Source organism: the organism of the source record quoted next, unplaced genomic scaffold (assembly GCF_019419815.1).
Source record: "Pyrus x bretschneideri cultivar Hongxiangsu unplaced genomic scaffold, Pyrus_bretschneideri_v1 Contig25, whole genome shotgun sequence".
NCBI classification, from domain to species: domain Eukaryota; kingdom Viridiplantae; phylum Streptophyta; class Magnoliopsida; order Rosales; family Rosaceae; genus Pyrus; species Pyrus x bretschneideri.
Genome location: NW_025999557.1, coordinates 1,998,017 through 2,017,469, shown reverse-complemented (window position 1 = coordinate 2,017,469; position 19,453 = coordinate 1,998,017). Strand labels below are relative to the sequence as shown.

Here is a 19,453-nt window from a genome sequence, read left to right as displayed (position 1 = left end):
GTTCACTGAACACGATCAACGAAGAGTTCTCATATTCATGTCACATGAGAACTCATGGTTGGGATAATGCAAATTAGTCTTTTGACCTGAGGCATCACAGTTGTCTTGTGGTTAGGTCCTTAATCTTTGATTATGTCAAAGTCACTCCATCAGGAGGGTGTCCATGGCATCGTTGGGGTTAAGCCACTTAGCCATGGAGGCAAGTGAATGCGCAACAAGGGATCTCTAACCTTCAAACTGTTTGAGGGAGAATACTCTATGATATGATTAAGAATCTTTGGCCAAAGTATGAATGAGATTTAGGAATGTGTTCCAAATCACATTCAAGGTAATCATATAAGCACAAGACTCACATTGAATAGTAGACATGAATAAACTATCAAACCAAACAATGTGGTCAAGAGTATTGTATTAGAGAAAGACCGTATTGCATTTGTAATCCTAAAACTGAATAGGTTCTCCACCTCTTCTGATTAGCTTGGGTAACCATGACATGCTGCTAGGCGTCAACCATGGTTTGTGGAAGCCCTAAAAGTGTATTATCACTAACGGGAGAATTGAAAGTAAGTTTCAATTCACAATCGATTAGAAAGAGTTTTAATCGCCCACTGCCTCGCTAAAAGGAACCTAATGGATCGTTCACCGAGTAAGGTAGAGTTTGAAGAAACAACGGAGATGAGTAAGAATAATTAAATGGTTTAATTATTTATCTAAGGCTAGGATTAATTAATATGTTAATTAATCAAACGAATAAGTTCGTTAAAGACCTCGGGTTAGTTTTGGGCCGCAAGGCCCAATGGGATTTGAATGTCAAGCCCATTAACTCAAGTTGTATGACAACTTGAATAAACAAAGGGCTTGAAAGCCCAATAAACCCTATAGGCTTGCCATGTTAGAAGAATAGGACTTTTGGTCCATTAGGTCACTTATTTGAAGGGACTATATAAAGGACTTTATAGCCTAAAATTTAAAAATGGTAATTTTTGGGGAAAGGATGAGAACACAAGCTCTCCTTTCTCTCTAAAATTTAGGCCACCTTGGAGGGATCATCTAGCAATCAAACTCCTCCAAGGTCACTCATTTCTTCTTCATTATGCCTTGGTGATGAATCATTAGAGGTTCTCAATTTTGGGAACTTGGAGAAACCTTTTCATCCATCCAAATCCATGGATCTAAGATGCAAGGAATGAAGGCCCTCTCTTTGGGTGATTAGCCTTTGCTTATGCAAAGAGGAATCTACAAAGGTATTGATTTCTCAACTCACTTTGTTTTGAGTTGAGTCTTGGTTCACCTATCTACTAGGCTTTGAATTTCATGGGTAAATGTTTTGTTTTAAGTGCATACAAGCATGATTCCGCCTTTAATTGTTAATTGCATGCTATTGATGTTGCTTAAATGAACATGTTTTTCACAAATCTTCCTTCAGATGTAAGATTTCAAATGGAGGGAAAGTGAAAATTGGAAGAATCCTTGTATCTGGATGAAGGTTCCTATGAGGTCTCAAAGGATAAGAGTGGAAAGATTGAAGCTGATGTTGTGGCAGCAGCTGGAAAGGAGTTTTCTTGGGAAAAAAATGGCAAATGTGAGTTATAGAAGGCGAAGAATTTCCCTTGTTCCCCAGTGGATGAAAGCAAGCACCATAGACGATGCCTTAAAAGGACACAAAATGTTTATTTCTTATACTATGTTTATGGAATGGAAAAATTCAGTCCAAGTTTCCAGCTTGTCATGTTTGGGTATATTGGAATCCACAGAGATGCCTTCAAAGGAAAGAAAAATGGGGCTGTTTTCAGATTTGAGGTAACCCTATGGACAGACATTGCAGAGAGCAGTAGGGAGGGAATGACACATGATGAAAAAGCACCCACTAAACACCCCAAGTTTTCAAGATATCTGAATGTGTACGTTGTTAAAACTAGTAAAGAAAGGATGAAGAACAGTGTTCTACTTCCAGTCACCTTCATTCTCGACCTAGGTTCCAACTGCAATGCTCACTGATGTTTAAAATATCTGAAGTTAAAATTCTAAAGAATGATATAAAATTAGAATAGTTGACAAATGATTACAACCCTGATAACTATGACCCCGTACGGGGTCATCCTAAATCCTGTAACTGTGACCCCATACGGGCCATGCCCTTTTTCTACACCCTCTTCTCATCATATCCCTCTTTGGGACCCTTCAAAAAATGTGTATATTTCTGTGTTCTTACTACACATGGGAAAAAACAAAAGAATGATATCATCAGGTAACGGAAGGATGTGCATACCCAAAAATAACTCCTCAGTTGATCCACTTTGTGAGAAAACGATGCAAGGCTGCTAATCATCAGATTCCACTGTTGGAGTTTTTGAGCAGCTATCCTGCTGGTGGAGTTCTAGCAATTTGGTTTCTGGGTTGCACAGCCCTGCATTAACAATAACACTATAAAACAATGTACACTTATGTGTATATAAATGTAAAATGTCCAATCCACTTATTCCTTTTTCAAGTAATTGCTAAACACTTACTTTCAGTTTTCATCCTCTCATTGATGCTCCAATGAAGGGCAAAATGGTCAACTGATTGATTAAAGCTTAATGGGACTCTAAACTATTTTGAATTGATATAACATTTGTGGTTTATTCAAAATAACTCCTAGTTTTTTTAAAAGAATTTTCCCTTTCAAAACAGTATTATCATTTCCTATGGTTATTTACTTTTTCATTTCATTCCCAAGTTAAATCATGTGGTTCTGAAGGCTAAGAGACAGCGGGATGTGAAACACAACTCTCTGCATAAGATGAAACATTTTATGTCTGAACACCGATCTCGAATGCAATTTTAGCACATGGCATTTGATTAGCAGAGATTACTATGATAGTCTCTAAAATTTATCAACGGAGAAGAAACACCAACCAGAGCACTTCGGAATATCCCACACTGCAATAGATGATGATGTACACCGCGGTGAGCACAATGCTTTATTGTTCTCTTGGTTGACATTCATTGCAAGCATCCATGCACCAATTGTGACATCCTCATTGCTAAACATTCGAAAACTGTGATTACACAGAAGATGATACAAAATTAGCTTTGTTGCAAGGTAGGATTAGCAGAGATGTAAAGATCTATTGACAATTGAATAATTTATTTTCTTGATATTTGAATTTAATGGGAAAACAACAAACCAAATAGCCTAAGATGAGTTAAGACAATCATGTATCTGGATACAATAATCAGAAGCCTACACAGCATGGATGCTTCATGCTAAATGATGCGAGAAATCCCAACTATAATACTTCATCCGTAGGGGCATTGGAGGTGGTATCACAAGCATAAAACCACCTGATATTCAAGCTGCCTTTATAAGTCTCTCTTTAATGATAATTGGAGTTGGACTAGGTTTATTAACCCCTGGACACTGACCTAGAAATGCTTTCTGAAGAATGCTAACAATAAGAGTTACCATGACCATATAAACTTCACCCCGTCTTTATTTTAGTTGAACTAGGCATTCATTAAATACTTGTTAGCTTTTATGGCCAGAACTTTCTCCCAAAGGCACAAAAAGCCAATAAAACTCAACACTCGCCACTTTTTCACATATATACATCCGGACAAACAAATACAGCCAAGGTCCTACCGTCCCGCAAACCTATCAATCTCCTAGACAATTAAACAACTAATAATAGAAACTAAGATATGTTCAACCACCCAGGACTTCGCTCAAGTGATAATAGAGTGGTCAGATCTAAGAGGCACTCATTGTTCAGGAAAGTAAAAGAGTATGACACAATTGCAAGTGTATAGACCTGTACCATATACTAGTGTCTCCTAAATATCGTAGAACAACTTAACTGGCCTCTCCATATGTGACCGAATAACATTACCAACACCCACCAATTGAACCAAAGAGGAATCATTCAAGAACTCTTAAAGATAAAACAATAGAAGGAGAACTGAAAGCAGACACCCCTTCACCCTCCCAGCACTGTGTACATGGTTATAAGTTAAACTCCTTCCAATAGATAAACTTGGCAACTTAAACAACTTATGGGAAGTTGGCATTAAAGCCGGACATGTTCAGCCACCTTGGACTTGTCTCAAGGGACAATGGAGTGGTCATGCCTAGGGCTTAATTTTTCCTAAGGGTAAAAGAAGATTACTGACACCAACTAACTAGATCAAAGAGAAAAGTGAAGTTGAAACTTTTTCAATCATTCAAGATCTCTGATTAAGAACACACCATCAGCTTCCCAACATATATACATGGTAAGAGAGACTGAAAGTACAATATAACAAAAAATAACTTCCCGGTGCATACATCTAAGGGTACATATCAACTAAATTAGTAAAGTTTGGTTGATGCGTTAAAACTTGCCTATTGTTTCTAAGAGCAACCAAACTTGCAACAACATCTGCAGAAAGAGCATATATTGGACCATAGGCATGGAGAAAGTACTCGCTTCCAAGCAAATAGGAAAGTGGCTCATACCTGCAATAATTTCATCGATCAGATCATTTTACTGCAGCAAGAAAAGATAACTGAATGATTCTGGTTATCAGTGAACCATTTAACTTGGATGCAAGATAACTGGACACTGTACTTTCAGTAATCACACCCCCCAAATGATTCCAAAAGTCTTAAATCAAGTAGTTGCACGGCATAAATATAAAAAGGAAGTTTAATGATATCACCAGAGAAAAGACAACCAGATCATGAAAGAAACAGCACTAACCACTTAAGATTCGGGTCAGTGAAGACTGGGCCCTTTTTCATGCACCCAAGGTAAGTCTGAGAGTGAGAACGCTCTTTTGCCAAAAGCAGTGAAAGGCGATCTGGTAATATCAATGCAAAGTGATCACATTACTCCAAAAAATCTCAGAATCAAATAACATATTAGACACACTAAATATGATATGGATATTCTGTACAAATCTACGAACCTGGCCTTAAGTATATGTCGTCATCAGCTTTAACATAGAAGTCAGCATCATAAAGTGCATAGGCAGCTTTGAAGAAAGCCAACCTGCAATAGAAACAAACAACATTTTTATTTTCATAATACTTCAGTAATAAACTAGAGGCACGAAAGACGACTATCATTATTCCAGAACTAACGTTTTGTAGGGGAGCTTGCTGTACTCCTCTTCAATATCCAATAGCACGAAATCATCATATTTGGCCACCTCTTTAGAGAGTTCTGCCATCTTTGCTTTATCCTTGGTTTTACCAATCACAAACCTGAAAGCCAAACCAGTGGCTTCTTCCAAGCTGCAACCCCACTTTCCCAATCAATACCAAATAACACAATCACAATTACCAAGCTTTCGACTTTTTCAAGCCACTCTAGCATATAACGTCATCTAAATCAAAGTTCAAAATCAATAATCATTCTCCTAGGACCGCAACAAACAATATATGCTATTAAAATCGGGAAATTGACCAAAATGATCGTGTTTTGCTAATCCAAATCATTGAACTATCAAGATCGAATCTTGTCCACATATATCGATCAAATATTAACGACATTATCGATTAGATACTAAAAAGTGATCATTTCAGCAATTGGGATTTGTAAACTGATCATTTCAGCCAATTTTCCATTAAAATCATGTGAAATATGAATCCAATTGTTGGTATGTATGAAAACAGATTTTAAAAAAATCGATACCGTTGAAGCCCCTGTGTATTGGACGGCATCCAAGTCTTCCTCAAGGACTGTCTACGACCAGTGGATCGAAACCCGGTCTGTATCCCCACAAAGCCCATGACTTTATGCCTCTTGTTCTCGTCATTTCCATCTCCAACACCAGAAACGAGACCGTTTTGAGTGCTGCTGCCGCCGCCGCCGCCGCCACTTTTCTCCCAAACCACCTTCACCGATCTGGCGTTGCCGGTCAGGCACCTGTACTGACTAGGGTGGAGAACCGAGACGATTCCGAAGATGAACCCGGAGAGTCCGAAGACCAGGGAGAAGGCGACGATCAGAACTGTTGTTCTGAGAGTGGAGGGAGGTTGGCGTGCGTGGAAGAACTTGGGGGATGAAGGCATCGTTTTGCAGTTCAGGGAAGGAGAGGAGAAACCCTAGAAGAAAATCTAGGGTTCGTGGGAGTGATCTGTAAGAGAAGGAATCCACAATCGGAGAGAGCTAGAGAGAGATAGAGAGAGAGAAGGTTTCCGTTATTGGTCGTTACCGTTTCCGGTCTGAAGTCCGGACTCCGGAGCGTAATGATTTCGGTTTTTAAATCTTCCGATTGCTTGAAAAATTAATAAATACATTTCCGGTTTGGTTGGATACAAACGTTTTCTCATGGACTTTTTTTGGTGAATTAGGTTTTTTATTTCAAATTAGGAGCCATTTTGATACCATTTCGTTGTTAATTTCAATTTTAAACCTTTTTTTATCAAAACTATTTCGTTGTTAGTTTAAATTTTAAATTTTTTGAACTGAAAACTCATATTTTGTTTGGTAACCGTTTTCAGTTTTTTAATGAGGTAATAATCAAATAATTCTCAAACAGCTCCTTAGTAAACTAGTTAGGCACGTTTTTATGTCAGTTAACCTTTTTATCAATGATATTATGTGTTAAACCAAAACATTCATTTTTATTATTAAAATGTGACATTTTTATCAAAAAAATTAAATGAAATGTACCTTAAGTGAAAAATTGGTTCAACTGCTCAAATTTTACATTTTATTAATTTATTTATTATTATAATTTATAATTCAATATTTTATAAAAATTAAAAAAAAAGGGTTTTGTTAGTATTAAAGCTGAGACTTAAAGTCTCTTAATTTTTTTTTCCATTTATGACAAATAATCACCAAGTAATATTTAGTCCAGTGATATTCTTTAGTATGAAAAGTGGTTTTTTTTTTCCCCTACCAAAAAAGAGTTTTTCTTAAGAGAATATGTGTCAGCATATGAGATTTATGTAAAACGCTATATCTTTACATGGTCAATGATACATTGACATGTGCAAATTTCTTCAACACGGTATTATAGCATTAACACGAAACATTGAGATGATGTTGTATCCATACCATGTAAGCTGCACTCATACGTTTAAGATTGGAAAATTTTCGCGTTAATCAATTTTATTTAACTTGATCCCATTTAACGATATGTTTAAGATGTAAACTTCAAACTATAGATTAATAGTCTCAGATTGGTTAAAACCGATGTTGTTCTGTATCGTAAACAACGAACCATGTCAATAAACGAGATCAAAGTTATAAAAATAAAAAAATTGAGTAAGAACATTGGTTTTCTCAGCGGTCCAACATTTCATTTGAGCACCAGACACATTTTAACTTAAACGATTTTATATTTTATTTCAAAATCGCATTTTTTTTAATTTTTTGCGATTATTCGTCCAAAGGAAGCTGCTGCTGTATTTCATCATACATTTTCAAGGATTCAACATTAGCCACGGTTTCCGGCCCGTCGCTATTTTCTAATCTTAGTTCTGCTACTTCTTCCACAGACAGCTTTGAAAATTCGCCCTGCAAAGTGCTTCCTTCGGCTTCACCTACTTCTGCTTGCGCATTCTTGCTTCCCTTAACTCCGACTTCCGCTTCCTTGGTATCAAGTTCGGATTCCCAGCCTTCTTCGATCTGACAACCGGTTCCCTCGAATGGATGGATACCATCGTTGAATTCAGCTTCAGCGCCGACTTCTAACTCCGCATCAGCAGCAACTCTGTTGGTTTCCATTTCTGTTTGTTTTAACATCAGCGTCGTTAGCAGAAGGCGATATATCAGGTTGCCGTACATGCCTGAGAAGGGTAAAGAATAACTTACTGGAACGCCTATGTGCTTTTTGATTTTCGTACAAGGGTTTTTTGAGCAGCATTGTTCCAGGAAAGACCATCAAGTTGATCTTGTCCAAACCACGCTTTTCATCGCCTTCTACAGGTACAAAGCCAAAACCCTGTGTCCATGTCTCAACCAAATCGGGAATGGCAGCTACGACAAGCTTTTCAACCTTAAAAGATAGTAGCATCTACAACCACATGGAGAAAAGAAACATATTAATAACATAAACCAGATTAATATCTGCTGGACCGGTGATTTCTAAAATCGGAGGACATACCTATACAGAGATCGGTCCTACTTTTATTTCTAAGAAATGAAGAATCTTACAAAAATTGTTTGAAGTATATATTAGTAATATTGTCGAGTTTACTTAATCCTGATTTAGAAGTTCCATAAATAGGTATAAATCCTGATTTATTGTGTATCTTTAGTACAGTAAATGAAAGCCAATTATTTCAAGGAAAATACCATAAACTACATATTTTACATCTATACCTCTTCAATTGCAGCGAGGAGGCGTCGGCACATTCCCTGGCGACGGAATTCACTGCAAGTTGCAATAAGCGGCATCTCTGCAACTGTTGTTCCATGCACCCTGCAACAAACAAGAGAGCAAATATGTCAGAAGTTCAAAACTAATAACAAGGAAGCAGTACGAAACTCAAAAAACTTGGGTTTGTAAAGAGTTGAGAATCCATATTAAAATCGGTTGTGTGCCACTGCCTAGTTAAAGACAGGAGAGCTGAGAAGAATGGTGGAAGAAAGTGTGGTTGCGCACAAAATTCATAGATGAATCAAAATGATGGCGATACATGCAAAGATATTGCAATGCCAAGTGTTGAAAACCTCTGAAGCACCAGGTCCTGGCAACGCAACCTAATTAATGCTCTCCACATAAGAGGAAAAAAAAACATAGGTGGAAAACTATTCAATACACATAATCGTATGATGTGGGCCAACCAATATCTTACGTACAATCCTATGATGTGCGCCAACAAATATCTTACATTCGAACAGTTTTATTGCTAGAAACGCATCCAAATAAATCTCCTGTTTTCTTTCCTTGTTGGGATGTGGAGTTGGATTGGAAGAGTATCTCTTTGCTTGATGGTTGTACCCACTCACATGACGTACACCATACATAAAACTCATACACCGTACATAAAACTCAAACAACCCCTAGAGTTCAGCCAAATGATACCACATGGTGTGCAACATCAATTTTTCTAAGAGCTTATTGAAGGGAAATGTTTTAGTACTACCTGATGGATGCTACAGATACCAACGCATCATCTTTCTCCAAGACTGCAGTGTAAAAGCCTTGAAAATTCAAACGTGCAAACTCTGACCTGAAAGTCAAAAATAGCAATACGTAATTCAAAAATACAAATGATATCTGAGAAGCAACTTTCACTTAAACCAAATTACAGTATATTGCAAGAGGAAGTAATATTTCAGATACAACTTTTCCAAAGGCACACTTTAAGAGCCCTACTTATCAAGTCGGAAAATAATCACGATTCTGTACTAAAGAGATGATCTCACCCCCAGTTGTACAAGACATGGGGTATCATGTCTATGCCTGTTCTAGGATCAACCATTGACAAAAAGCATTCCTCCATTATTGTAAGAGAAACAGCTAGTTTTGTATTGCATTCTGCCTTCAGTGCAAATCGTTGAGCAGAATGATCCTTTTGGTCATCATGAATGCATCTAAGCAGTGTCCATGAAAAGCCATCAGCAAAATGATTAATGCAGCCAACACGAGATTGAAGACCAGAATATGCCTACACACAACCGTTAAAATATAAGTATTTGAATTACTGAAAACCCGTAAGAATAGCAAATGAAGACTAATAAATTCAAGACGCTCTCTTCTGGGGTGAAACAGCAAGCAAAATTTTATCACACTGCTCTTTCATAGCACTTATAACAACTTGGAAGAAACAAATCAGACAAATCACAAGGAACAAAGAAACAACTACAAGACTCATCAGTGGTTCCCTATAGCTAAATAAGGCTCATCACTAATGCGCAAAAAGTTGTAGGACAACGATTCAGGAAAGGAAAACCACTATATTTCATTTACATAAAAAGAAATCAAGTGTTCAAAGGAAGTCCTTACTTTACCCAAAGACAAAACTTAGAGCCAGGAAAACTCATTAATTTATTTTTATGTAAACCCGACAAATCCTCCTTGATTGAATTTTTTAGAAGATTCATAGGATAATACAAAATTACCTCCTGACAGCTTCTGTTACAGAAAAAAGTATCTGGTATCGCTCCGTATGTCCATTTTTCTTTCAGGCATGCATCATGATCTGTTTATAAAAGAATTATAAGGTAAGCTAGACAGTGGAAAGCACAAAAAAGAACATAAATAAAAGGGTAAGTTCAACTTAATCATAAGATGGCCACTAACAAGTTAATAACTGGGAGGAGATTAATTAGAACAGAGATAATAAATAATAAAATGAAGAGAAAAATCAATTCCTTGTAGTCTAACGGGAAAAAATGGATTGACCTTCGTTACACAGACTATATCATATGAAAACGCATAACCAAATCACTTTTTATGGCAATTTATTATCCACTTTCATATATAATACTTATGTTTTTAATCAACTCCAACAAGCTTCTAATGCTCTCTAGAAAAGTAAAACAGTATGGCAATTGAGTATTTAGTATATAAATTAAAATCCACTGACAAGAAAATATGGAAAAAATCTAGGTCACACTATTATAAAATCATCCACTCCCTGTCATAATCACTTTTCGGCGTTGAATATCCATTGCAGGAAATTGTGGAAAACTAACTTCTATAGATATAAGAAGGCTAATTTTCCTTTTACTTCCTAATAAATATAAGAACACCAATATACCAGCTTTGCAATCGAAGAGAATATTAGGTACCATGTTATATTGACACGTACAAACCACACCAAACAACTTCAACTTATCTACATGTACTGAAAACAGTTTAGTTACAAGAAAGATAATCTAGAAATTAGAAAATTACATTTGTGCTCACACTGTGAACACTTAAATCCATCAGGACTTGGAGCCCCTTTGTCATTAACGAAATCACCACATATCCAACAGGTGCAATTTGAGCAATACCAACTGCCTTCAGGGAGCTCCTGAAGTTCAAAAGCAAAAACAGATCATTAGTTTAGAATAAGAGAAAACAACCAAAAATTCCAGGCGCAAATTAAAAGAAAAATCCTTCTAAGAATGAACAATAATAAGTTTTTAAATTAGTAACCTAATTGTATGAAATCATGGAAATATATATATTTTCTTAATGAAATGTCAACATTGAACAGAAGCATAATTATTTACGTTAAAACATTTAGAGATGCTGAAACAATAGAACCAATCATGCAAAAGTTATAAAAGCATAGCATGGAAATGTGTAGAATCTGTAGATAGATAAAATAAGGAGGAAATTTCAGGAAAGAGAACCAACACAAATACACAAGACTAGCCAAAACAAACCTGCAGAGACAAACAAGCCTGATGAAATGTAGATGGGCAATTATCACAGCATATCAACTCGCCACCATCACCACAAATTCCACACGAATCATCATTTTGATCATTTTCATCGTCTCGCACGACTTGGCTGCTCTTTTTCCTGGTCTTGTATTCAGCTGACCAAGCTTGAAGCTGGCATAAGGTGAAGGATTGACCAGATTCCATGAAAAGATTCAAACATGGACGATTCTGTTTGAACCCACCATGACTCTTGAACTCAGAAACTGAAACTACTTTACTGCAACACTTGCAAAAAATGCCGTCCCTGGTAACCAGACCATCTATAAGGACACCACCATCCTTGGGATTTCGATACTGAATCACATCATCTAGAGATATGACACCAGCATCAATTAACCAAGACAAAACTGTTTTCACTCCTACAGAATGCCACTTTCCATCCTTAAAGTGCTTCCCCCCACTGCCCAGGCTTCTTGGAAGCAACTTGCAACTACTCTTTTGGATTTTAGTTTTGCCTTTCTTATGAGCTCTTGATTTGTAGGCTTTCTTTCTAGACAAATACTGAGCATGAGTTGTCCTAAAATCTTTGTTTTTGATAATGGCTGAAACCAACAAGTCATCATCTTCAATTTGGCAATTAAATGATTTCCTTTTTCCAGTCTGAAAATCATAGCATTCACGAGAAATCTTCATCAACTTTGAACTTTTCCTCCCAATCTGTTGCGGGCAAGAGTCGGGAGGTAAGGGCATCTTGCGACTTCCTTTGCATCTTTTATTGCCTGTAAATTCATCCTGGGCCTCTTTCAACTTTGACTGGGTACCATTAGCATCAATACACAGTGAATCAGCACCACTTGAAGTAAAATCTAAAAGGTTTCTTCGGTATAACGTGCTTGGTTCAATTTCAGATATCTTCTTAGACTTCCTACGCGTTTTTCTTTTCAGAACATCAACTATGCAGTTTCCTTGGTTATCTAGTGATCCCTTCTGAGCACTTTCCAGCTTATCATCAACCTTGCCTTCCTTGGATTCATCTTTTTCCTCAGAATAATCCACTGATGTGTCTACCATAATTTCCTTAGGTGTTTCTAAATCAAGTCCAGAACTCTGTTTATTAGAGCTAGGGGAATTTGCATTGCTATCTTGGTGAGGGGATACAGCTTCAGAACCCCCATGCACATTGTTACAGTTTCTGGAAGTTTCATCTTGATGAGTAGCTGAATGAATGCAGGTGCCACCAGACCCACAAACTGGTAAGGAATCCGGACATGTCATTCTCCCAGAGAACCCATTTTCAACTCTATTACCAGCATTCACCAAGCAATGACTATCTGCATTAGCTGAATAAATAGATAGTCCCATACGAAATTTCACTTCCTCATTACCAGATTTCCCACAGGCATTGTAATCTCCCTCAGAAACTGCCAAACCCTTCCTCGCCAATGTGGAATCACGGTGGGGAGCTGACACATCTTCCTTAGTAAAATGATCTTCTATGTTATCGGCACAATTCAAGGCCAAAGCAGAATCAGTCTTATGGTTTGAATCAACTATACTTTGAGTTGCGTTAACTATCTCTCCCTTTCTTAGACTACCAATCTTTCTCGCAATAAACACGACAACCACAAAAGGATCTAAAAGCCTCCAGCAGTAAGCCAACACAGTAGTAGGTTGTGGATGATGCATCTCCTTCTCAATACTTACTATAGCACCAGACAGATCTGACCAGAACTGACTGATATTGGCCCACTCCTTCGTATCATCTTCCTGCAGCATACTGTACCCATCTGCTAACAAAAGTTCTCCACATAACCGCCAAGCTTTGGGGAGTTCACGAATTAACCTTCCCTTAGGTGTTATATAAACAGTCTCCATATAATTTCTACTAGCTCTTTTTTGCCTCTCAATATGCCATCCAGCAGCTTCAAGCAAGCGAGCAACATGATATTGGAGAAGCGGACGAGGATCCTTACCATTCTTTGTCTTCAAGGCCACGTTGGATACATCCAAAACAGGAGATTCAAATCCCTTGGGCTTTCCCTCGGCAGGTAGAGTAGTTCTGGACTTATCCATAACAGTGGCTAATGGACTTGCAGCCAGAAGCCTGGCCGAGAAGTTCTCATGTGAAACAGGTGAAGCAATAGCTTTACTTAGGCAGACTTCCTTTCTATCATCCCCACTTGAGTTTGGCAATCTGCACTTTGAAACATCTGGGTCACCTGTTACACCTGGTTTGTTAAGTTCTGCATGTTGCTTAAACAGATAGCAACTAGACGTGACTCCCTGGCTAGAAGATTCAACCAAACGAAATGTCACTGTTTCAGAGACAGAGTTTGAAGCTGGACCAGACATGACCTTTCCTAAACCAGGTTTAGTATTAGGAAGCTCATCAGCTGAAAACTTCATTCTCTTAACAGCCGCATCATCACCATTCCTATCTAACATAGCAGACCTGTCCAAGGAGAACCCTGGTCCGGAGGTTTCTCTAATTTCTTTGGTTGCATTATAAAACTCCTCTAAACAGGTACTTTTAGGGGATGAATGACTTGTTACAACTGAGTTTTCACTGTTTGGAGACAGTGCTGCATCAGTGTTCTTACTTGACTCACATTCAAAGTTAATCATTCCAGTAACAAGACATCTGTTACTAGTGCGACCAATGTCTTGACCAAAGAAAACCTCTGTGAATATACAGTGCTCAGTTTTCGATCCTTCAAACCCATCATCATGCAAATCGTCAATTTCTTTGCTGAGAAACATCTCTGCCAACTCACTGCAGTTCCACTTTACCAGTCTTCCTTATGTTCCCCTATTTGCAAGACATATAACCATCAGCACGAAAGGTGATATCTACCAGCTGTATATTTTTCTGTTTAAGAGTTACTGAAAAATCTGGAATCTTCCGTTGACAAAAATCACTATAAATGATGAAGTGCAGGTAAAGTCATTTGGTAATTGCCACCCTCAAAGCCATGGAAATGCTCCGCTTTCGGCTCTTAACATTAATTGACAGCAAACTCGTTCAGTCTCTTCCCTTCTTTGCTGAATATAAATACATATATCCAGCACCACAAAAGGTGGGCAATACTACATTGCCATCATTCACATATCACTGCATATAAAACAAAATAGTGTTCCACGTCAAAGCTGATGTTTTAGCTCAAACCATCCAACTATTGTTGACAAACCTGCAACAACAAGGAAAAAAGCATAAACAAACTTATAGGATGCAGATCCTATAAGGGTTTAGGGTATGACAGAACTGAATATAAACAAACTTATAGGATGCAGATCCCATATACTTAACATCCAAAATCACTATAAAAACTGCAAAATATATCTACTAGCATTAAACGGGTATGACAGAACTGAATATAAACTTCAGTTCTTTGATTAACTCTAAAGCTTCTAAAAGACAAAACCATCAAACTCCCTTCCCCCAAAAGGAAAATCACAACATAACTCTTACACTGCAGATACCAACAAGTTCTGTCAATATTCAATTGCAAGCCAAATCCATCCCTCTAAGATTCGATTCCCTAACAGACAAACAGATCCAAGTCTAACACAGTAATCTAACTAGAATTTTTAAACCCAATAATTTTTTTAGAAATAAGTATTATTATATATTCTCTGATAATTCATACACATAATCTATTGTTTTTAAAAAGTTTGTACATATACTACAAATATTCAAGTCTCAATGTAGTTTGAGTTTGTGGACATTTTTTCAGATTTCAACTTCATTCCAAAATATATGGATAATCAAATTCATATTCAGATTTGGCCTAATTCACACCAATTTGACTACTAACATAACTATAAATGTTAGAACTCCTCCAGGAACTAGGTAAAATGCAACATGAGCATCAAAAGCATCTCAAAAGAAAAGACAACAAGAAAAACCGACTCTCCTAAACACGTAATTCTTGTTTGCATTATGGCAAGATAACGTGTCAAACTGTCAGGCAAGATATCCTAATTCTCTCTCTCTCTCTCTCTCTCTCTTTTTCTACACATACACGCACACAGTTTCTATATCATAACTGCTGGACTCAATATGGATGGTTGAGGGGCACAGTAGGTGACATCTCAAATATCCATATATGAACTCATGGGTCAAGAAATATGACCTAAGGCCCTTATGAAACAAATTTGGTCGATTTGGGTTTGTGTAGAGTTCCCATAATTAGAAAATAAGTGACAACATAGAACTCCTCTGTGTTTTCTTCTAACCAGAGTAATTGCCTATAACTAAATGCGAAATGCTTTTAATTATTATTGTCAACCAAATAATTTCTCACTGTGTTTTACTATTCTTAACTTCACATGAACAACATTGGAATCACATCAAACTAATTAATTACTATAATAACAAATACGAAGAACTTTTACAACATATTCTGTCCGAATCTCATCCGAGACTCATGTTCTCATACGTACACATGAAAGACAGCTAGTCTTTCAAATATTTAGTCTCACATAATCTGAGAGTTGTTTAATATATATAAAAAAAAATTATTATTAGTTTACTAATTAAACAGCAAGTCAACACACTTTTTTATTAATAAAGAGACGATATATTAAAAGAGGAAAAAAGCAGAAAAAGTCAAACAACATACAGGGGGCAAAGAAAAACCCCCAAACAGAAACAAAATGAGAAAAAGACATCTCCACAGAGATGAAGAACAACCTAACACAAACTAAAAGGAAGCCGCTTTCCAATCTACCCAAATTCAGGAAAAGAAATTCCCGTAAACCCAGGAGAAACCGAGGCCCAGAAGGCTGACAAAAACCTAATTCTATCCCAAAGCTCAGCAAAACCAGCTCCTGCAGAATCTCCTCCATCCAAATCACCCAAAACACGGCGAATCATGCAACTCCACGTGACCATCACTTTGTTAACCTTCCAAACCAAAATGTGAGCTTCATTATGTGTATTAAAGAATAACATCATAAGATTCGACGTAACCTAGGAGTGCTGGCTGTCAACTACCTGACGCCCTCCCCCTCCTCCTTTATCCGGGCTTGGGACCGGCAATGTAAGATAAACTTACATAGGCGGAGTTGTATTAAAGAATGACATGCTTAAATAAAATAAACTTGACAACAAACTAGGATATTACTGGACTTGCATAAAGTCTGAAAATGTCTAAAATGCTTACTTGTAACTCAACTCACTATACGTATTAAAGAATGATATGCAGTTATTTTCAGAGCGATAAGATTTGGTAGTTACAGGGTAGATGGTTCTGGCGTATAAGCCATATAGGGAGCTCGTTTATATGTAGGCAGATAGTTTTGTATATAACCAGCTCCCTTTGCGTAAAAACTTGAAAACATAATTGTCTATTTTCTATCAAGCAATTGTCCTGTTTTAAATGCATGTTGATGAGGAACCAGTTCCTAAAACAAACATCAAATTCAAGATTTTGGTAGTGCACGGTGCTATGATTGATAAATCAACATAATTGCCTACCAACCTTCCTCTCCAGAACAAAATCATAAATACAATGAATGTTTTGCTTTTTATAGATAAAAATAAGACGGTATAAGTTACTAACCTGCTGTTGCCATGCATTTCACACCAAACTAAAGCTGAGTTCGAGGAAAATAAATATAGAAGATTTGTTCCCTTTGTTGTACCATATATTGGGCCTTGGTATTTGGGCCTCATGGCCTAGCCCATGATGTATGTAGGGGTGAAGGAAACCCTTATTCTATAAAAGGGATCCATCACCCTCACTTTAAGAGAAGCAAACCCTAGCCTCTATAGTCTCCATGTACATTGTAACCTTCATTGAGATAGTGAAACCGAATCGACACCAGTGTGGATGTAGCCCCAACTTGGGGCGACCCATGATATATCTTTGTGTTCTTGTGCGTTTTTTGTGATTTATGGTCGGATTTACATTGATCCAAGATCAACCCGATTTTGTGCATCAACACCCTTAACAGTCCATGTTCTAAACCATTTTTTCATAACAAGGCTGTTGATTGTCCAATATGAACGTAGTCAGGAAATAAACACATACAACGACACAAAACAGTCTAATGCCTCAATCAAGAACTTGAACCCCATAAAGGCACACAGATGGTTCAATTCCCCCAGAAAGAATGCAACCTCTTCTAAACTTTTGCATACCGTAATTTAGCTTGGTTTTCATTATTAACACCCTCTATATGCACTTGCAATAAGAGAGTAGAACTATTTAGCTGGGATCGAAAATTAGTAATCATAATAAATCCCATGAGAAATTCGCCAGGGGTAGAAAATCCCCTATGGCACATTGGAAAGAGAGAGAGACAGAGAGACAGATAGACGAAGAGAAAGAGATTTCCTAGACAACCATAGGATATATACACACACACACACCATCCATGCATTGAATCCTACGGCATGAAAACCGCATACACACCAACGAAAACGAAAACCATCAACAGATTTAAACCCAATACCAGAAATGAATGAAACATCAAAAGCAAAATCCTTAAAAATCCCATGATTATGCAGATCAAACCCCATCTGATAAATCCTGATAAAATCACATTTCCTGGTAGAAGAAACCACAATTCACTCCCCCAGAAACACCATTGAACAAATTCACACAACAAGAACAAACCAGATAAACAAACAAAGCAACAAAAATCCAGAAAGGCAGCTCACCAATGCAATGCATTTCCTGATCAATATGCAGAGAAGACAGATGCACAAAATTGGTGTTAGGGTCTGAACAATTGGTGAAAAACTCGAAAGGGTTTTTCCAATTAGTGATAAATCAGCTGAAAAACAAGCCAATAACCAATTAGGGGAGAAACAATGAAATTTAAACAAACTCACCTTTCGATGCATTTCCCAAACGACATGCAAAGAAGATCAGAGCAGGAAATTGGAAATAGGGTTTTGAAATTGGAGGAGAAAGAGGCAGTGGGTTAGAGTGAGAGGAGATAAGAAGAGAGATAGAGGAGAGAGAGGAAAAAGTGGTCTGCTTTTTATCAGTTACAGTCTAGCAGTAACAACAGAGCAAAAATCTCCAGCAGAAATAACCCGGAAAGTGCTCCTTGTACACCAGATGGCATGTACTCTCCCCTCTCTCCTCTCTTCTCTCTCTCTCTCCGCCACTATGCTTTGTCTCTTTGCATTTCTTGAACCCATAAACCCCCAATATTGGGGTTTATAATATTTTGTCACCCCGATTACTCGGATTGCTTTTATCAGCATTTTTGGTGATAAAAAAAGATTTGTACTTTCGGTGGCGCCGGTATTTTAGACTCTCGTGATGCTGTGGTTTTTGACATTTAAAGATTGTGTTTGTGTGCTCGATCTGCTCGGATGAGTGTTTAGACAGTACATCTTGTTATTTGTTAGCATTTATGGCTTCCGGCAGCTCATTTGGGTTCAGTGCTACTTTTATTTGTAATGAGAAAGACCGTTATGATGAGTTCTCTTTTAAATGCAACGGTAAATTTATGATATGGGCAATCATTTGTAAATTACATAATTAGGTAAGTTTGATGTGAGTAATTAGGGACCACCAAAACTTTCAGCTTTCAAAAAGTATCTTTTCTACCGATGTAAATGACGGTTGTAGTGCTCCAAACTTTCCTAATCTATTTGCTTAAGGAGAAAACATTGTCTTTGTGGGACTGGGATCCCTCTGGATGCGTTCCAAACAGATCCTCCAACTCCTCCTAAGCTGAAGAGAGAGAGCAAGATGAAGAAGATAGAAAGAGAAGGGAGGGAGAGATGGAGAAAATAGAGAGAGGAGTGTAAGAGAGATGGAGAAGAAAGTAAGAGGAGAGTGAGAAGAGGAAGAAGATGAAGAGGCAAGGTGAACACTAGAAAAGAAATTAATTCCTGACCCTTTGATTTTTGGTTGAAAAATAGAATGAAAGAGATGCGGAAGATTTAGATTGAAACGATTCGAAGATAATCTTATTATGTCTTAGTATATCTTACTAGATATCTAGATTTGGAAAAAGAAATGTGAGTTTATGACTCTTCACGTACTCTTTTATAACTTCCTACTTCCAGTTAGTCTAAAGTGATTTTAATAAAAACCGTGGAACAAACCCAATATTGGATTTTGCATGGACTAGCTCAGTGTATAGGCCCTGTTTGGCAGATCGAATAGGATTAGTTATACGGA

The 19,453-nt window shown here is 37.4% G+C and overlaps 2 protein-coding genes across 6 annotated transcripts; both read right to left on the bottom strand.

Moving 5' to 3' along the window:
- Positions 1-2,000: 2,000 nt before the first annotated feature.
- On the bottom strand, positions 2,001-6,309 carry LOC103932261 (probable beta-1,3-galactosyltransferase 14). Of its 2 annotated transcripts, XM_009341818.3 has the most exons (7): positions 5,658-6,305; positions 5,105-5,257; positions 4,930-5,012; positions 4,722-4,821; positions 4,364-4,477; positions 2,899-3,041; positions 2,001-2,407 (listed from the first exon to the last, which is right to left on the bottom strand). In XM_009341818.3, the coding sequence occupies exons 1-7, from the start codon at positions 6,035-6,037 to the stop codon at positions 2,322-2,324; spliced, it is 1,059 nt and encodes a 352-aa protein (XP_009340093.1). In that variant the 5' UTR covers positions 6,038-6,305; the 3' UTR covers positions 2,001-2,321. The 2 variants fall into 2 exon arrangements, with proteins under 2 accessions (XP_009340093.1, XP_009340101.1); XM_009341826.3 differs by lacking the exon at positions 5,105-5,257 and having other exon boundaries at positions 5,658-6,309.
- A 986-nt stretch (positions 6,310-7,295) lies between these two features.
- LOC103932278 (increased DNA methylation 1-like) lies at positions 7,296-18,647 on the bottom strand. Of its 4 annotated transcripts, XM_009341847.3 has the most exons (10): positions 18,145-18,647; positions 17,971-17,986; positions 11,304-14,491; positions 10,825-10,945; positions 10,047-10,126; positions 9,351-9,592; positions 9,068-9,154; positions 8,301-8,400; positions 7,791-7,992; positions 7,296-7,705 (listed from the first exon to the last, which is right to left on the bottom strand). In XM_009341847.3, the coding sequence occupies exons 3-10, from the start codon at positions 14,061-14,063 to the stop codon at positions 7,356-7,358; spliced, it is 3,942 nt and encodes a 1,313-aa protein (XP_009340122.1). In that variant the 5' UTR covers positions 14,064-14,491; positions 17,971-17,986; positions 18,145-18,647; the 3' UTR covers positions 7,296-7,355. The 4 variants fall into 4 exon arrangements, with proteins under 4 accessions (XP_009340122.1, XP_048442701.1, XP_009340115.1 ...); XM_048586744.1 differs by lacking the exon at positions 17,971-17,986 and having other exon boundaries at positions 11,304-16,209; XM_009341840.3 differs by lacking the exon at positions 17,971-17,986.
- Between the last annotated feature and the right edge of the window lie 806 nt (positions 18,648-19,453).

What these genes read in the sequence shown, in the direction of transcription:
- LOC103932278 (XM_009341847.3), bottom strand. Translation starts at nt 14,063, where the DNA reads ATGTTTCTCAGCAAAGAAATTGACGATTTGCATGATGATGGGTTTGAA. An exon ending in GTATCTGTAGCATCCATCAG is followed by an intron (nt 8,401 to 9,067) that starts GTAGTACTAAAA and finishes TGTTTGTTGCAG; the next exon opens with GGTGCATGGAACAACAGTTG. An exon ending in TCCTCGCTGCAATTGAAGAG is followed by an intron (nt 7,993 to 8,300) that starts GTATAGATGTAA and finishes ATGTGGTTGTAG; the next exon opens with ATGCTACTATCTTTTAAGGT.
- LOC103932261 (XM_009341818.3), bottom strand. Translation starts at nt 6,037, where the DNA reads ATGCCTTCATCCCCCAAGTTCTTCCACGCACGCCAACCTCCCTCCACT. An exon ending in AATACACAGGGGCTTCAACG is followed by an intron (nt 5,258 to 5,657) that starts GTATCGATTTTT and finishes GTGGGGTTGCAG; the next exon opens with CTTGGAAGAAGCCACTGGTT. An exon ending in AGCAAGCTCCCCTACAAAAC is followed by an intron (nt 5,013 to 5,104) that starts GTTAGTTCTGGA and finishes TTTCTATTGCAG; the next exon opens with GTTGGCTTTCTTCAAAGCTG.